This window comes from Thamnophis elegans, chromosome 3 (assembly GCF_009769535.1).
Source record: "Thamnophis elegans isolate rThaEle1 chromosome 3, rThaEle1.pri, whole genome shotgun sequence".
In the NCBI taxonomy this organism is placed as follows: domain Eukaryota; kingdom Metazoa; phylum Chordata; class Lepidosauria; order Squamata; family Colubridae; genus Thamnophis; species Thamnophis elegans.
This window is the reverse complement of record NC_045543.1, coordinates 126,063,551-126,083,013: the sequence shown is the minus strand read 5'-3', so window position 1 is coordinate 126,083,013 and position 19,463 is coordinate 126,063,551. Positions and strand designations below refer to the sequence as shown.

At 39.3% G+C, this 19,463-nt stretch overlaps 1 protein-coding gene across 2 annotated transcripts; it reads right to left on the bottom strand.

Annotated features, from left to right (window-relative positions):
* Positions 1 to 698: 698 nt before the first annotated feature.
* Positions 699 to 18,932, bottom strand: C3H5orf34 (chromosome 3 C5orf34 homolog). 2 transcript variants are annotated; one of them, XM_032214609.1, is made up of 13 exons: positions 18,692 to 18,932; positions 15,619 to 15,855; positions 13,224 to 13,313; positions 11,353 to 11,990; positions 9,773 to 9,874; positions 7,010 to 7,130; positions 5,685 to 5,776; positions 4,440 to 4,509; positions 4,179 to 4,349; positions 3,028 to 3,122; positions 1,917 to 2,009; positions 1,543 to 1,583; positions 699 to 1,088 (listed from the first exon to the last, which is right to left on the bottom strand). In XM_032214609.1, exons 2-13 carry the CDS (start codon positions 15,811 to 15,813, stop codon positions 847 to 849), a joined length of 1,950 nt encoding a protein of 649 aa, XP_032070500.1. In that variant the 5' UTR covers positions 15,814 to 15,855; positions 18,692 to 18,932; the 3' UTR covers positions 699 to 846. The 2 variants fall into 2 exon arrangements, with proteins under 2 accessions (XP_032070500.1, XP_032070499.1); XM_032214608.1 differs by having other exon boundaries at positions 18,835 to 18,932.
* Between the last annotated feature and the right edge of the window lie 531 nt (positions 18,933 to 19,463).

Sequence of the window (19,463 nt, the reverse complement as noted above, 5' to 3'; positions counted from 1 at the left end):
AAGCGATTCACAGTGGTTTAGAGGAAAGTGATAGTGCAACATTAATAAAGGCACAGGCCATTAATAAGGCTTTGCTCCTATTTAGATCATTTATTTACTTAAAACATAGTTCAGGAATATATTTTGGATAGTTTATTCAAGAAAAAGGGCCATCAAACCGGTAGGGTTGGAACGGGTCCCAGCGTCCTCCACATGAATGCATGCGGTGTGCGTGCACATGCACGCGTATGCGTCTTACCATCCAGTGACGCCTCCGCAACGTTCCAGCTCCTCGGCAGAGCATCCCGCAGGTGCTGTACGCGCCATGTGTCTAAGCGCCGAAGGGAAGGAGTGTGGGAGGGCCCTCCGGAGCACCGGAACGGTACCCGGTGCTCCGGGCAGGCTCCGGTATGCCCGTACCAGTGTGTACCGCCTGCAACCCACCACTGCATCAAATCTATTAAGTCTGAATATAACATTCATTGAAATGCTAAACATCCTAAGGATGTTTCCTAATATAATGTAAAATCTGTGTGTTCCTTGTAACTACCAGTACCAACTAATACTAATATGACTGCAGTTTACTTCTCAAACAATAAAGTACTGTGCCAATTTGATTAGAACATATTGGTTAGGCCTTTTTGTGGACTTTGAAAAATATTGCAAAAATTATTTTAAAAAACCAAGTCAATAGTGTTAGATATCCATATGTGGTAAATTTTATTTGGGCATCTCAGTGAAGCCACATTTCACATTTCTTTGTAATTTAATATTTAATCTTTAAAAAATAAATTATGATTTGTCATAATTTATATAAATTTTATACAATCATCTGTGAAGTTAGCGACCTTTACTTTTTCAGTCAAATTAAAGACGGACAACCTTCCTTGAAATATTTTTGACTCCAGGATTTTTTGTGGAAGAAGCCAGAAGAGAGTCAATATCATTTATAACTTTTGAAGTTTTTTCCAGAGACTCAGTTATGTTCTTGATACTGATATCCTCTGCCAAAAAGACTTCTTTCTGTACACTTTCTGTATCTAGGCCAGATGACAATTTTCTTCCCACAGTTGAAAACCTACCTGGAATATTGCTGTTGTCGACTAAAACTATAGTAGGTAGTTAAGGAGAAACAAGATACTAAAAACAGCCACTTCTCACTTTTCTTACTCAAATTAGAAGGAACTTGTTGAGTTGCTTTTCACTGTATCCTATTCTGCAATGTGATATATACAAGTATATACAATTTTACAAAAACTTCCCTTTGACTGTGTCTCTGTGATCTTAGAACACAACTAAACATGCACATCACAATTTAGAATTTTCTTTGGAGTATTTCATTACATAAGAATGCAAATCCAGTTAATGATAACTATGGCATAACAAACATTGTCACAAGAAAGTCTGTACCATATGGATGTTATTGTTCCCAGCTATTTTACTGATGCTTTGACTGGAAAACTGAATTAGAGTTCCCAATAGGGCAATTATTGGATGTCTCAAACCAAGAATTATCTATTTTAAGAAGTGTTGTGGGGATTGAAAAGGTATAGAAAAGGATACAATTGAATCGTCTTATTTTTTCAAGCTCAGCCTCAACTGACCTGGGGGAAAAAAGAGAAGCTTAATTAAAACAAACATTTGTTTTATTGGTTAGTATAATATTAGCAAAATCTGGTAGAATAGAATGTCCCTCTAGAAACATTAAAAGTTTGTTTCATTGCTTCCCTTTAATATACTTCGGGGTGGGGGTGGGGATTACTGAAAAGTGAATGTATGTTTTGCTACTAATTTGCAGAACAAACTATACTTTTAATTAAAATGGGGAAAAAAAGATCCTTGAGATATCAAGGCCAAGATAATAAATCCAATGAATGGCTTTTACAAAGCATCACTACAGATTTGAGAATATTCAGGATTGTTTTAGTTAAGAATACCAGCTTTGTTCTTGAATGGATACTTTTGTATTGGTACATGTCCCTCTGTCCTTGTTCAGGCTTTGGCACCATTCCACCACTGTTGTGATATATCTGCATTAAAGAAAAAGGTTTTGTTACATCTGGTGTAAATGGGAAGCAGCTTTTCAGGAGTCCCGTCAAATGTGGAGCATCTTATGAGCACCAATTAAGTTAGTAAAAAGTAATAAAAAATAAAGAGCAGAACAAAAGTGCAGGACAGTCAGTAACTTCGATGGGCTTATCAGCAGAATGGATGAGTGTTGCATGTAAGTGATGATGATATAAGAGATAGGAGGGACTTGAGTTTTTAATCATGGAAACCATTTTGGCAGCAGTAGGACATATTCTTCTTTAAAAAAATGTTTTTTAATTGAATAAACATTAAAAACATTGGACATAGAGTGATCTTTCTGGCTTTGTCATCCCAAACATATTTTAACACAACAACAAATACACTTTCTACTTATTGTACATAACTACATTAATCTTATTAACACATTCCCTATCCTCCTTTATATATTTATCTATGTATTATCCAGTTCCAATTTTACAGTCCTCATAATGTTGTGGTCCAACTCCTTTTCCTCATTTCCAACCATTGTTACATTTTGTTCCAAATTTCATAATATTCTGTCTCATCTCCATTTTTGATTTCTAGTGTCAATCTGTCCATTTCTGAACAGATCAAACTTTTATTTATTACCTCTTTTTCGGTTGGCCGTCTCTGCTTTTCCAATTTTGTGCATATACCAATCTTGCTGCGGTTATCACATGCAGCATTAAATATGTAGAGGGACATATTCCTTGTACCGCTGCATATAATCATTTTTCCTGTGGTTATCAGCTAACTTAAAAGATTGCATACATTTTAATAGTTGTGTCATGACACACAGAATTCAGGAGAAAAAAAATGTAATTCTTGAAAAACTACTCCAGCCATCTATCAACCAACAACTATACAGCTACTTTTAACATCTGCTGTATTTTAAAAAAGGCTTTTTTGCTAAAAGTAATTTATAAAACAACTTCCACCATCTTGGTTTTAGAGAAGTTGAACTGGAGCAAGGCTCCTAAAATTCTCCACAAGTACCTCTCATAGGGCCCAGGATGATCAATCTGGAACAGCTGCTGTGCTCCTCCAGGACAAGTCAGTTTATACCAACCTGCGTTGTTCTGTTGAGGATTCTTGAACAAAAAATAAAATAGGAAAGAATGTCTACTATCTCCGTCCACCGTAATTTATTTTAGGTCATGTTGATTTCCTAGTCTAAACTAGGAGACCAGGTAGCTTTCTGGATCTTCTGCAAGATGGAAGAGTTAAAGACACTAAACCTCACATGAGAAGACACTACTACTCGCTCAAGACTGAAAACGCTTGCTGTCTGACATGCTATTGGCATGGGAGGAATCCAGAGATGGGATTCAGCTAGTTCGGATTGGTTCGGGTGAACCGGTAGCTCTGATAATCAGCTGAGAGCAAACCAGTTTGCTCCAATGATCCGCTGGCATGCACTCTCTACTGACCTATATTTCCTTTGTTTGAAGCCCAGCTGATAGGCGTGGCAGAGTGGATTGCTATGCCTCAGTTTTTTTACTCACCAGAACTGCAGAAGGTAAGTTTTTGAGATGTTTTCAAATGTACTGCGCACATGTGGAGTGAAGCGCACTTAGCGAACTGGTTTTTACACCAGTTGAATCCCACCACTGGAAGGATCTAATGCTAATGCTAACCTTCTGTTAAAACTATTTTTGTGTATTTACAGTGTTCCTGCAACATGCATGTGTGTATAAATAAAACATAAAATAAAATCATCACTGGAGGCTTTCAAGAAGAGATTGGACTGCCACATGTCAGAAGTGGTGTAGGGTCTCCTGCTTGGGTGGGGTTGGACTAGATGACCTACAAGACTCCTTCCAACTTTGTTAATCTAATCTTATCTAAAAAAATCTATCCTGGCAGTGTTGAACACAGGGCAAGCATTGGACTTTTTTATGTGTCCATCCAGTCCCCTCTCCACCCCCCTCCATTAGTTTCCATCCATGCATCTTAAAGTTGCCAAGGTTGAGAAACACTGTTTTACAATGTCATATGTTAAATAGCCAATCTTAAAAGTTGTCAAGGATTGTTTATAGTATGGGCACTTGGGGACTTATTCTGATCTGATTGAGTTTATCCATATTTCTTTAAATGATATGTCTTTAAATATGAAATAAACATAATTAACTTTACCTATTGCTCACCTGTGATCTTCCAGAGTGAGTACTGAAATCCCATTCCATATTCAGGACTATCCCATCACAAAATACAGCATGTATTTTCTTATCTGAATACGCAAAGAATCTTCCTACATTAGGAACAAATGTTTCAGCCACAGGGAATGGTAAAACTTCTCTTCCACCTGTCTCAGAAGACTATTGAAAAACAAGTGAAATCAAATAAGATACATTTTAGTTGTATTAACTTATCTTATGCTAGTATTTGATTATCACATTCATACCTACCAATTTCCAGCAGCAAACATTATAATTATGTGTCAAGGAAAGCATATTCTCAAGATCATGTTGAAGAACTCTAATTAGAAAAATAAAAAAGACCCAAATTTCATTTTATGTTGCAAGCCTTTAAAACATTTAAATGTATTATTCATACTGTCCATTGCTGTTAATTATTGCATATTAACTTGATCTTAATAATGTTTTGAAGTTCTAAATCAACAGAATATTTTACTACATGTTAACTCACTAACTTTGAAAAAATATTTATTGTTATAATGCTTCTAACCCTCTACCCTATTTATTTTTAGTTTTCCATTTTTTTCTGGTTTTCTTGTTGACTGTTGACTTTCTTGTTATCTGATGAAATAAAAATGCTTGGGAAAAAATAATAGCTACCATTTATGCCCAGCGCCTTATGCTAGAACAGTGTTTCTCAACCTTGGCAACTTGAAGATGTCCGGACTTCAACTCCCAGAATTCCCCAGCCAGCATTCGCTGGCTGGGGAATTCTGGGAGTTGAAATCCAGACATCTTCAAGTTGCTAAGGTTGAGAAACACTGTGCTAGAATGAGCAGTAGGAGGAGGGGTCTATCGCACAATTGCTTGATGATTTATATTAAAGCTTGGCAACATTTTAAAATTCCTAGCTATTCTTCTTTAGAATCAAGATAGATTTATTTTATATGTCATTCATACACAGGTAGTCCTCGTCCAGCAAGCATTCATTTAGTGACTGTTCAGTTACAATGACACTGAAAAAAGTGACTTATGACCAGTTTTTGCACTTATGACTGTCACAGCATGCCCAGAATTAATCTAGGTCCGTGATGGCGAACTTATGGCTTGCGTGCCAGAGGTGGCACGCAGCGTCCTCTCTGATGGCACTCAAGACATCAGCTCTGCCTCCCACACCTGCACACCTCCCGCCAGCCAGCTGGTCTTTGGATCTCTGCCACGCATGAGCGAGGGTGTGTGTGTGTGTAGCGTGTGCATGGGGGCATGTGCATGCACAGGGGGAGGCGTGCAAATGCACGGGGGTGTGGTGCATGCGCAGGGCACATTCGTCTGGAAAAGGTTAGCCATCACTGATCTAGGTTCATGGATTTTGGTACTTTGAACAGTTTTCATTAACTGTTGTCCTTTTCTCAATGTTACTGAAAGTGATTAAACGTTATTTCAAATTACCTAGAAAACTGAGTGGTATAAGCTAAATAAATGAACAAATACTTAAAAGAAAGCAAAGTACCTCACCTTACTGACTGTGTTATTATTGCCCCTAGAGAGTAGAGACTCCCGGGGACATCTGGTGGTAGGCTGCTTACAGAATACATAGTTTCTTCTATCTAAAAGATGAATGTAAAAGAAAAAAAATAACTATTTACAAAAGCGCTAACCAACAAAGTAAGTGCAACAGATCATTAAACTACTGGACTCCAAGTCAACAGTTGTTCATTATACAGTTTAAAAGCAGTTTGTTCCTTTGGTGTTAAATTGATCTCATCTCTTGTTTTTCTGACATATGCCACAGATAATTGTAAGTCTGATGCAGCTCTGTCAAAACTAAAAACTGAAAGTGCAATACTGCCTATAAGACTGTTGATAGGTGTAGGGATTTCAACATGAACATAAAGCATCTCGGTTCTTACAGTAAATCCAGGAATTAATGTGGAAGTAGGATTATCTGCTTGGAAAAAAAACCTGATATTCTAGGAAGATGGGAAGATGGATAATGTAAGAAGGAACCATATTAACTGTTTCCTGTTTTTTTGGAAAAGGTGTTTGGTCACAGACTATGGATAAACACGTTTCTTAAGATAAGAGTTAAGGTTCATCATTTTAGAAGCAGCCAGGAGAACTTGCTCTTTGTTATTTTCTGTTTCATGAAAGGGTTTAAACCATGATTGCAGATCTAGACATCAAAAATCTCACATCTGATTTAAATAATTGTAAGAACCTAGGAACAAAGAATTTGATATACAGTATATGAATAAATAAGTTTTAAAAAATCAGTAAATGCACTAACAGTCTATACCTGTGATGGCAAACTTATGGCACGTGTGCCAGAGGTGGCTATGCAGCGCCCTCTCTATGGGCCTGCAAACCATTGCCCCAGCTCAGCTCCACCACGCATGCGCACCTCCCGCCAGCCAGCTGGTCTTTGGGTCTCTGCCGCACAAATGCCAGGCTCATGCGTGGGCCCCATGTGTGCATGGGCGTGGCGCATGCTGGGCCCGCGTGCTTATGCATGGGGGCCGCATGCACATTGTATTTTGGGGTTTGGGGTATGCATGCTTGCATACGCACGCTTTGGGCGCTCGGTCGGTCTGCCATCACTGGTCTATACATTCTCCTCTTTGTTATCTGCAAAGGGGCAAGAAAAGTACACTGTGTGGTTGCGTGTGCACGCGCCCACACACACACACAGTCCCTCTCCTTCCCTCTCTTTCTCTCACTAATTTGTTAGCCATGATTCTTAATCTATCACAATCCTCATTTTAAATGGGCTAGTTTTACAGCATTCCTGAAAAACAGCTATCATAAAATATCCAAGAAAAGGGTTACTTGCAGTTATTTACCTGTTTGGTTTGTGGGTTAATACAATAACGAGTGAAGTATTTCCCCAAAAAGAAACCTTCCGATTTAAGAAGTGATCCATCACCAGGATAAATTTCTATGCTTCTAAGTCCAAGAGAAAACCTAATAGAAAATATGGGTCATTAGCTCCACTATGTTTTGATTATCTCAATAGGCTATGTAGATTAATTGTAAACAAATCTAAGATCTGATACTGGAAGAAGGCTAACAGATTTTAAAAAATTTCTCATAGTCTATCGAGCCATGGAAGAAAGAATTACAATCTACAATTAAATACTGAAATTAAAGAAACCTTAAAAAGTTAAGCAAGTTTTTCCGTTCTCCTGAACAATTAATTAATAAATTAAAGTATTGCAAAAAAAACAGGGTTAAGAATAGGAAAAATGTATGCTAAATGTTTTAAACTAGTGGTTGCCAACCTTTTGGGCACCCGGAGCCAATTCCGTGGGGAGAGGTTTTTTGGGTTGGGCACCGTGGCTGGTTCCGTGGTTTCATGTGCTACCTGTACCCCATGGATGGGGCTTTGCTTCTTTGTGCAGCCCACTTGCTGGCATGCTGTGGCCCAGTGCTGGTCCACAGACCAGAGGTGTGGGAGGCATGTTTTAAACCATGAGATCTTAATTTGAAGTGATGGTTTCAGATGGTATTCTAAAGTGTGATATGTTGTAGGTATAAGATTTCAGATATATTTATTTAAATAAAGTTTTTTTTTAAAAAAAGAAATACTGTATTTTTCGGAGTATAAGATGCACTTTTTTCCCTCAAAAAGGAGTGTGTCTTATACACTGAATGCAGCATTTTTTGCCTCCCAAAACCCCGCCTCTTCACCAAAATGGCCGTACATAGCCTCTAGAGAGCTTTTAGAAGGCCTGTTTTTTTGCTCAATTTTAACCCCCCACCCCCAGCCTCCAGGAGCACTCTATAAGCTTCCTAAAGGCTATCCATGCTTTTCTCCCCCCAGAAAATGGGACATTTTTTGCTCATTTTGCCTCCCCATCCCCCAGGAGCACTCTGCAAGCCCCCTTAAGACTATTCATGACTTTTTTGGGGGGGGGGGGGGCATTTTTGCAAAAAATGGGTCATTTTCAGGAGGTTTGCAGAGTGCAAAAACTTTTTTTTTAATTTGCCTCTTCAAAATCTTGGTGCGTCTTAACTCTGGTGCGTCTTATACTCTGAAAAATACGGTACTATTGTTGTGCCTCGCCAGCGGCCTGCGGAGGTGGCAGCAGAGTCGGACAGTGAGGAGGTTGGGGAGGAACATGGGCCAGTCCTGGGGACTGAGGAAAGCTCAGAGGAGCTACATTGTAGGTAGAGAGGGAGCTAGACAGCAGTGAGGCAGAGGAACAGCTGGAGCCTGTTCCCAGTATGCTAATGCGCAGAGCTGCCAGAACACAAGAACAACTAAGAAAGCAGGGTTGACTTAAGAGTAAAGCTACCCCTTGGAGGTGATTGGCCCCTCGCATAGGAAACAAAAGAGGTCGTAGGCTTTTGCAGGAAACCATTTGTTCCTTTGGTTGTTTCAAGAGTGGAAAGTTCTGTTTGTGACTGTAAGAGATTCTGTGCCAAATGTTGCATTGCCTGCATTTGGAAACTAGTTATCTGGCAACTCTCCGAGCAAGATAACGTTTGTGTTGATAACTATTCCTCTGAAAGACTGTTTGCCGAGGGTAAAACCCTGCCAAACCAAACCATACCTGACAGGGTCTCAAGACCTTCTTACCCCAAGCCTGGGAAAATTACCAAGTTTTCAATGATTTTCCAGAATGTTATCGGGGTGGACAATGGGAAATAGTTGTCCAGCTAGTCCCCATTGCCATCATAATCCAAGATATGTGGATCATTAAGCGGGAAGTGGATAAGATCCAAGTAAACAGCAGGGGTGCTGCCAGGGGCTAGGGGAAGGCCTGGTGTAGACACTGTGTAAGTGGAGTAGGGGGTGCTGTGATGTGGCAGCTCGAGGAGGAAGCAGGTGTGTTTAAGCAGAGGGAAGAGGAGGGAAGCCAGATATGCCATGCAGGAAGGCCTGAGATGCTTGTGTGTGGGAGGTGTTTCCTGTTCTGACCTAGGCTTCCTAAGAGCTTGAAGCAAACTCCTTGTCCAGACAAAAAACCCTTTTAATAATTTACTGTGAATTCTGCTCATTCACATCCAATAAAGTCTTTCAAGGGAGGATTTACAGTCACAGACCTTATCTGGCTTGGAGAGCTGACAAGCCGATATCTGCAAAACTTGGCAAAACTCGTAGAGTCACGAACCAATTAAGCAAACTAATTGTCTCCTGCTCCTGTTGTGGGCCTCCAGCTCTGCTGGCTGGCCACAACATTTCCAGAACAACTGGTGACTTTCTCTTCTGGCTTCCCCATTAGCTTTGCTTGTGGGAAGCCAACAGGGCAGGTTGCAAATACTGATCATGTGACCATGGGATGCCTCAACCATCGTTAAATGCAAGCTGTTTGCCAAGCTACTGAATCATGAGCACATGGCCATAGATCTATGATGTCAGAACTTTGAGTGTTCACCCTAATTAGCACTCGTTCAGTGCCATCATAACTTCAAACAATTGCTCAATGAGTGGTTGATAAGTGAGGGCTGCCTGCTCATTACACTGGAACACCGATGCTCATTAAAAATCTATCCTTATTATTTTGCATATTCTTCAGTACCAGTCTTCTTACCATTAAGTAAGAATACAGATTTATTAGTCTTTAAATCTCCTTTCATAAACACACATACACTTACAGTACCTGTAAGTAATACCCTTGCTCCAAAGTATTTTGATAGGTTGTGAGTATGAGTGATATCCATCCTCCTCCTGTTTTTGTTCAAAAATATCAGTGAAGGTCCACCTATGGATCAAATCAATTATGTTTTTAAAAACTATTTTAAAAACTATTATATTAGGCATATGTTAGGGATATAATTCTAACGGTTGGGTTGACAATATATAACTCATGTAACAATGTTATACCTGTTTCTTTAAAACATACTGTAAAATGTGATTGGTTGCTGTTTTCCTCAATCGGCCATAAGAGGGAGCCAGAATGATTGTTTGTTAGATGCTGGGCTGATCTGATCTGAATGTTTTGGAAGTTGGCTGTTAGAAAGTGCCATGAGCTATTGTAAGTTTTGAAACTGCTAGCAAACTTTGAGTACTGAACTGATTATATGATACTGGACTATGTTATTTGGATTATCCCTTAACTGAAAGACATTGATGACTGACTGTCTTATCCTTGTATGACTTGGATTGTTTGATGGACTCTGATACCTCTATTTCCACCAAAGTAAAAGCCTATTTAAACTGCAGTGTCTCTGTATGCTGGTTTGTGTGTTCTCCAACACAACTCTAACAATGCTTCTCTGAACGTACTCGCTTTCCCAATGGGGAGCTTACCTAACAGCATACATAACACCAGACATACATATACAGTGTTGACAAGAGATTATGAAAGCTCTAATGTTTAGAGATGACTTAGACTTTTAAAGATAGGAAAAAATGTAAATAGAAGAGAATTAATTATGATTTGAATTTTTGATGTTAATAAATATAATAATAAACCAGCCTGCTTTCCATTGAGGACCTGTATACTGTGCGAGCCATAAGGAGGAGCTGAGAAAATATCTTACAGACCCCTCACATCCTGGAGATAAACTGTTTCAATTGCTCCCCTCAGGATGCTGCTACAGGACATTGCATGCCAAAACAACTAGACATAAAGATAGTTTTCGCCCTATGCCATCTCTCTGCTAAACACATAATTTCCACAGCACTGTCTATGCCTAAGGAGATCTAACCATGTGGCAGGACTGTATTACTATTATCCTTTTCACCTTTCCTATTACAGAGTCCTATTGATATCTTATGACTATCACTTTGTTGATTGTATCTTATGATTTATGGACATCTTATGATTTATGATTGTTTTTATGTATACTGAGAGTTTATGCACCAGAGACAAATTCCTTGTGTGTCCAATAAACACTTGGCCAATAAAGAATATTCTACTCTATGCTACTTAGATTTTACCATCCAAAGCTGAATGTAATGTAATAAACAGCTGCAAATTATTTGTTTTACAATAACAGTTTTGGCCTTAAAGGGAATATTTAATATTAAGATCTCAAAAATCAAAGTTTGATTAGAATCCTTAAAGGAACTTCTCTCATTTGGTCCTTTCCAGATACTTGGAGACAATGACTTCCATTGTTTATATTAGTATGGATGTTGGTAGGATTTTAAACAGATTTTTAGCTATTTAATAGGAAGTTTTTAAAAAGATGGAAATAAATGATATAGACGTTTTAATGTATAAAACTAGTTTACCTGTGTAGAAATGGAGCATGACAACTGAGAGGTAACGCTGAAGGTAGACAAGTAACTGTGTCAGCCATTCTGCATTCATTAGCAAGATCCAGGCTTGGGCAATCTTTTTCATTCTTTCCTTTATTAGAGCCAGCTTCATTTCCACTATGTGACTGATGGATTCTTAATGCTAATGACAAAGGGTACTTCCATTCTTCAGGACAGGATGACACTGATATATGCTGTATAACCCTACAGTATTCAAATAAACTCTTCTGGGAAGACTGAGATATCTTATCTTCTTTTTGCACAGCCCTTGAACTGTTCTCTTGAGCACAATTTTCTATAACTACATTGCCCTTCATTTTTGTTCCTAGCAACCTTGAATGCGTTTTTAAGTCAGAGCTTTGACTGGAACTTTCATAACTTGCTTCGGTTGACTTACAGGAGCTCCTCTTTGAAAACGATGACGGGATTCTTAGCCCCTCGCTTACTTTGCATAAAAACTCCACCGTAAATTCTTGCTGAAGCTCTGGTAAAGAAAGAGAAGCATGTCCATCTAAAGATGTGACTTTCGCATTGCCATTTAGCAGACACATTTCCTCCTTAGCCGTATGAAGGCCAGGCCATTTGGCTTCAGTGACATCTGTGAAAATAACCTGCAGAAGAGATTGAGTTTTAAAGTTCTGATAGCTTAGACCAGGCATCGGCAACCTTACACTCAAAGAGCCATTTGGATCCGTTTCCCACAGAAAAGAAAACACCGGGAGCCACAAAACCCTTCCCGTACCCGACTATTTCCTGAGCACCCACAAAACTAGCATATGTATTTGAATTAAAGGTTCTGTTTTCTTTTCGTCGCCCATTGGTGCTTGTGACACATATTTTGAGCGACAGAGAGCCGCAGCAGAGGGATGAAAGAGCCACATGCGGCTCCAAGAGCTGCGGGTTGCTGACCCCTGGCTTAGACTTTCCTAAAACCCTGCCAACGGCAGATCAAAACCTTTGTTCTTCTCTGTTCATATCCTTGTGGGTAATAGGAAAGAATACATTTAGATTAACTCGAGGTGTTCTTTCTGAACTGAGGAAAAGGACAGGACCCTATCTAACCCCACTTCTTCTGGCGTAATGCAAATTCCACCACAACTCTATTTCTTTCTCTTTTTTTTTTTTCCCGGGACGAATTTTCTGATCTTAGAAACAGCCAGTTACCAAGATGGTATAGAGGTGCTGTGGGAATCTCAAGTCACAGCTTCTTCCTCTTTGGAGGTCAACACCCTGAGTTCAATTTTAGAGAAGGAAATTCACCATCCTATGGAACTTGGTAAAACTCAGAGAGTCATTGTCTCCTGCAAACTCTACTCCCCCTTCGTTGCTCTTTTATTTCCTCTGGGAGGACCATTCATCATCCACCTCTGGCCTTACTCCCAAGTTGACACCTATTCTTTAGCTGTTCCCTTTGTCTGGCAACTCTGCGTATGCGCACACTGGGAACAGGCTCCAGCTGTTTGTCTGCCTCACTGATGTCTGACTTTGAAGGCAGCTGATAACCGGCATATGGCTCTGGCCCCCTCTCTTCCTCCAACACAGAGCCCTTATCAGAGCCTTCCCCAGACTCCAGGACTGGCCCACATTTCTCCCCAAACTCCTCACTGTCCGAATCTGCTGCTAGCTCCGTTGGCTGCTGGCAGGCCACAACAAAAGCAACTACATGAGAAAAGTGTGTTGTGCAAACACAGATAATGTGTACTAATGTTTTTTTATCTTTACTTCCCAATGAATCAGTATAATTATACATTAGTGTCTAATAATCTAAGAAGATAACACATATTAGCCAATTAAATATTTCATTAGAATCTATGTTTGTTTCAAAACGTATACTCAAAACTTACATTTTTCCTTTCTGGAGGAATAATGTCTGAAGGTAAATAGGGTAGATCAGAGTATTGATTTCGGAAATCTATTGCCCGCAAGAGTTGTTCCTTAAAAAAAAGTAAAGAAAATTTGATTTCATATATTGGCAAAATCACTAACTTCTTACTCTTTAGCATTATTGCTATACAAAAAGCTCTTTTAAAATGCCATCCAGCATAATTTCTGATTTTAAAAGAAAAGAAGATTTTAAAGTGTATTGGAAAGTAAGCAAAATCCATTTGCTCAATCTTCTCAAGTAATTTACTGGCATTCAGGTCTGTATCACACACAGCTAAAGCTGCACCCTACCAAGGAAGATTTATTCATCAATACCATTTTTCCCGATGAGGAATCCTAGAAACAGAACAAGAATCTAATTATTTGGGTCAGCCCAAAGAATTCCTTAGTCCAGCTTTCTGTTCTTGTAAAACAGATGTACCTAGACACTTAAGGGCTGCCTAGAATTAGGACATGTGTAGGACAGATCATAATCACTATCTAATAAAATGAAATTCAATGGTGAAAAGAGTAAGGTTCTACATTTAGGCAACAAAAACGAAATGCACAGGTACAGTATAAGTGGTACCTTGCTCAACAGTAGTAACTGTGAAAGGGATCTTGGAGTCCTAGTGGACAACCATTTAAATATTAGCCAGCAGTGTGCAGCAACTGCCAAAAAGCCAACACAGTTCTAGGCTGCATAAACAGAGGGATAGAATCAAGATCACGTGAAGTGTTAATACCACTTTATAATGCCTTGGAATACTGCATTCAGTTTTGGTCACCACGATGTAGAAAAGATGTGGAGACTCTAGAAAGAGTGCAGAGAAGAGCAACAAAGATGATTAGGGGACTGGAGACTAAAACATATGAAGAACAGTTGCAGGAACTGGATATGTCTAGTTTAATGAAAAGAAGGACTAGGAGAGACATGATAGCAGTCTTCCAATATCTCAGGGGTTGCCACAAAGAAGAGGGAATCAAACTATTCTCCAAAGCACCTGAGGGTAGAACAAGAAGCAATGGGTGAAAACTAATCAAGGAGAGAAGCAACTTAGAACTGAGGAGAAATTTCCTGACAGTTAGGAACAATTAATCAGTGGAACAACTTGCCTCCAGAAGTTGTGAATGCCCCAACATTAGACGTCTTTAAGAAGATGTTGGATAGCCATTTCTCTGAAATGGTATAGGGTTTCCTGCCTAGGCAGGGGGTTGGACTAGAAGACCTCCAAGGTCCCTTCCAACTCTGCTATTGTATTGCATTGCATTGCATTGTATGAGTTTGAGCCAAAAAAAATCTCAAGAACACAATTTTAAATCTGGGACCAATACAATCCACAAGAACATTTTACGCTTTGGGGTACTACTGTTTAAAATTCTGGCTATTGCCCTTTTACTACTATTTTACAAACTCAAAACGTGCAACTCTTTAATTGGATTGTCTTCACTGAATATCTTTTAAGCCTCCTTATACTAGTAGGCCTCGATTTACAAAAGTCCATTTAGTGACATTCAAGGTTACATTGGCATTGAAAAAAGTGACATGACCATTTTTCACAATTTAACCTTTGTAGCATCCCCATGGTCAAGTGATCAAAATTCAGATGCTTGGCAACTGGTTCATATTTATGACCTTTGCTGTATCCCAAAGTCATGTGATCGCCTTTTGCAACCTTTTGACAAGCAAAGACAACGGCGAAGATAGATTCACTTAACAACTGGAAGACAACCGCAGGGATTCACTTAACAACTGTGGCAAGGAAGGTCGTAAAACTGGGCGAAACTCACGTAACAAATATCTCCCTTAACAATATAAATTTTAGGTTCAATTGTGGTTGTACATTGAGGCCTGCCTGTTTGTGAATGGTTATGTTTTTTTTTTAATGGTTGTGTTTATGATTTGGTTATAGTAGCACTTATATGATAATCACTGGGATTGTGATAGAAAGAATTGGGTTATATGGACTCTTAGTCTGCTGGTATGTCAGTGATGAATTTGCCTTCTTTGCTGACTTTTCAGAATTGCCAAACTTTTGCTTAGTCCCAGGGGTGAAATTTAGCAGGTTCTGGAGAACCGGTAGCAGAAATTTTGAGTAGTTCGGAGAACGGGCAAATACCACCTCTGGCTGGCCCCAAAGTGGGCTGGGAATGGAGATTTTGCAATATCCTTCCCCTGGAGTGGGGTGGGAATGGAGATTTTGCACCACCCTTCCCCTGCCACGCCCACAGAATGGTAGTAAAAATATTTGAATTTTACCACTGCTTAGTCCTTTTCTTTAGACTTTAAGCAAAATATTTTCTACTACAATCCTATTATCCCAGAACAGGCTATCTTTTTCTCCTGCTTAGAGGGAAAAAAAAGGTTTGGTTTACCCGATAGAGACTAATAGCAAACGGTGTCCTCTGGCGAACTCTTTCCGGTGGCTGTATTGGATGCGCAGAGGGAGGAATCGCCTTTTCAAATAAGAACTCTGACCCACACGGAGAAAGGAGCAATCTGGAGCCATCTGCATAGTGGATTTCCACTGAATTATCTTCATAAAGGATCATGAGACTTTCTGACCCCATCACAACCACAAAAAACACATACAGTGTTTTTACAAAGTGAATCTGTGAAGGAATCACAATTGATTATTTTAGCATATAGGTGTGGATTAGAAATGGTGCAAATATCAGTAATGTTACAGATAGCCTTCACTTACCAACTATATGTTCAGTCACAGTTCAAAGTTACCATGGTGTAGAAAAAGGAGATTTATGACCAATCCTTAAAAATTTTAGTCACACAGCATTCCCTTGATCATGTGATCGCAATTTTGGTACTTTGCAAGAGGTCTGCATTTAACCGCAGTGCTCTGCGATCACTATTTGCAACTTTCTCAGCTGGCTTCTCACAATCAAACTCAATGGGAAACTAGAAAATTGTGGTCATGTGATATTGCACTTAAGCAACCGTGGGTGATTCACTTAACAACTGTAGCTGAAACTGATGAACTTATGTCGTAAGTCAGGCACAGTCATGCCATGTTTCACTTTACAACTGTCACTTAGCAATAGAATTGCTGAAAGAATTGTGGTTAGTAAGTAAGGACTATGTACAAATGTGTACTACACTTTTGTTCAGCACTATGAACTTTACGAAAGTCTTCAGCAAGTAGCACAATCTCAAGCTCTATACAGCCCCCAAATGGCTGAGTTCATCCCCAAAGCAGTTGTCAGATTACTGCTATATATGGAAATGCATTGATGAATTTATTATATTAAATCAGTTTCAATTTCTATCCTAGATTCATTCTTTTTTTAAAATCTGGCTCCACCTATTTGTTGCTGCTCTTAGTCTAAAAAAGTTAAGACATCCTTATCCTTTTCACCATGATATTAGGTGAAAAGAATGACTTTTGGGGCATTGCAGTGTTTCTTCTTGCTTTCTAAAGCATTCATTCCTAGATGGGATGGTATATGGGAATGTGAAAGTAGATAATTAAATAAATGCTATTAATTTTGAATGGAAATTTAAACAATGTTGGGAATTTAAAATGTTAATGATTGGGGAAGGGGAATTTGTGAGATATTTTCTGGGAAGAAAAAATAGGGTAAATAACTGGAAAAACTGCAAAAAAGGTGAAATACAGGACATACAGTGATATTAACTATGTGTAAAAATGGAATAGTAAATGATAAAGAATTATGAAAACAATAATATTGTGGAAGTTGGAATAGCAAAGCTATGTTAAAAATGTTTAATTTGTAAAGATTAATTAATAATAGTTGAAGACAAAAAGAAAAGGGTGTTTAATAATGATATGTAAGCTTAAATGAATTAATAGAAAAAAGATAAAGGGTTATACAAAAGAGATGAAAATTGATAAAAGTGGGAAGATTAGAATATACTGTAACTATGATTATGAATATGATGAATAAGATGTGACCTGGACCACACTCTGTCTATAAAGTATGTATGATGGAGAAAAAATGCAATAAAACTTGTCTAAAAAAATAAAATAAAGCATTCATTCCTCCTATTATTGAGTTTATGCAAAAGTTGAAGGTCTAGGTGTATCCATGATATCAACAGGAGCCCACTGTCTTGTAGACTGTATTTTTACTACATTTATAATTAAGATTGTGGATCAACACTAGAAATAGAACCTATACTTTCGTGGGGCTCTTCAGCAGTTGAACTAACGGATAAAAGCCTTCTGTCTTTCCTTAGGAAGGCCTTCCTAAGATATTTATTTGAAATAAAAGTAAATTGCTAGGATAGCTACACACATAACTATTTTGATCAGAATTTGAGCACCGTGGAATCTGTTCTAGTACAATTTCCTGCAAAAATTGGATCACCACAGAACAAAATGTGATTTCACATGCTCAATAAACCCCTGCCTATATTTGCAGTTATATCCACCTTAATTAAACTATTTTATTAATAATTTACTTGGAACAGCTTACCTCATGCAATGAAGCCTGTAACACCATCAACCAGCATCTTCCTATCTCAAGTCCTTGTGAAGAGCTTGCTAGGTGGATAAAATGCCAAATCTTGTCTAAATATCTGCCTGACTGTGCATTGAACCATAGTAGCAATAGCAATAGCAATAGCAGTAGACTTATATACCGCTTCATAGGCCTTTCAGGCCTCTCTAAGCGGTTTACAGAGAGTCAGCATATTGCCCCCAACAATCTGGGTCCTCATTTTACCCACCTCGGAAGGATGGAAGGCTGAGTCAACCCTGAGCCGGTGAGATTTGAACCGCTGACCTGCTGATCTAGCAGTAGCCTGCAGTGCTGCATTTAACCACTGCGCCACCTTGGCTCTAGTAACTTGGTCCCAGGGGTTATTGACACACTAGGTACCATATCAAAAAATCTTGCAGGGCACTTAGAAAATACACACATTGACAACAAAATTTCCATCTGGCAATCACCAAAGGTTGCTGGGATTCACAGATATACTACATCAATAGCTATCCTAAGTTCTCGTGAATAAAGAACTAGCAGCTGTGACATCACATTGTGGTCAGAGAATAATAATTTATTGAAATTACCTGTCACCCAACTCTCAACGACTCTGGGAGGCTTACAACAAAGACATTAAACAATAAAATCAATTAAAAAAATAAAGATAAAAAGATAGCAAGCGCTATGAGGCCAGGTGTGCTTAAATTACTACTACTACTATTTAAAACTACTACTGTCCCCACTTATTCGCATCCATTTCCTGTGTTCATAATCATGTTTATACTTATATCTGTTATCTTATACATGCTTAAAAATTAAATTAAACCTCCAAAATAAAACGGTGCAAACATTTTCAGGGGGAAAGGCTAATCGTACATTAGCTCTTACTAGCTAGAAGTTCGTTTGCCTGGACCTCTCGCGCAACACGTTCGGAGGACACCAGAGGCGGGAGAAGTAACTAAAACTGAATCAACTGTTTGCTCACACTCTAATGTGTATTTCTTCTCCAGCAATCCGCCGAGACGAGAGCCTTCCAACACTCCTTGCGTACTCAGCCTCGGGAAGCAACGCAGCGCCAGTTGATCTTCCCCTGGTGCAAACAGGGAAACTCAGGTTTAAACAACGTACCTCGTTTAAGGGCAGAATCAACTCCACTAAAGTCCTCGTTCCTGGGTATACGAGGAGCCGGGAAACCGACCAAGGAGCGCGGGGGCAAAAGACTCAAAGGGGCGGCGCTAAAGAGGAGGAGGTCAGGATTCAAACGGACTAAGGCGCCTCTTTAGGGAAGGCGGAGCTTGGGAGGGACCCAGAAGAGTAGGATTTTTTTTCGGATTTGTGGTGGCTTTCTCTGAGTTAACCAGTTTCTTTGAACGGTAGGCGCTTCTCGCTGCTAGTCCTTCCTGGATCAGAAAGGCTATGGGATTCTTCCCCCAAGGTTGAAGGGGTTGGAGATCTACTATGATTTTGTATGGAGCCATGGTGCGCATCCCCGGGGAATCAGCTTGTGCGTTTTGAATAAAGCAAAAGGCACCTCCATGCTTGTCAGCGGATGCAATGCTTGGAAGCACCGTCTAGGGCAGGGGTCCCCAAACTTGGCAACTTTTAAGACTTGTGGACTTCAACTCCCAGAATTCTCCAGCCAGCTATGTCCACAAGTCTTAAAGTTGCCAAGTTTGAAGACCTCTGATCTAGGGCTACAGGTCCAATTGTTTATACAGTAGGGTAAAGATCCTCGCACATATGTGCTGGTCCTTCCC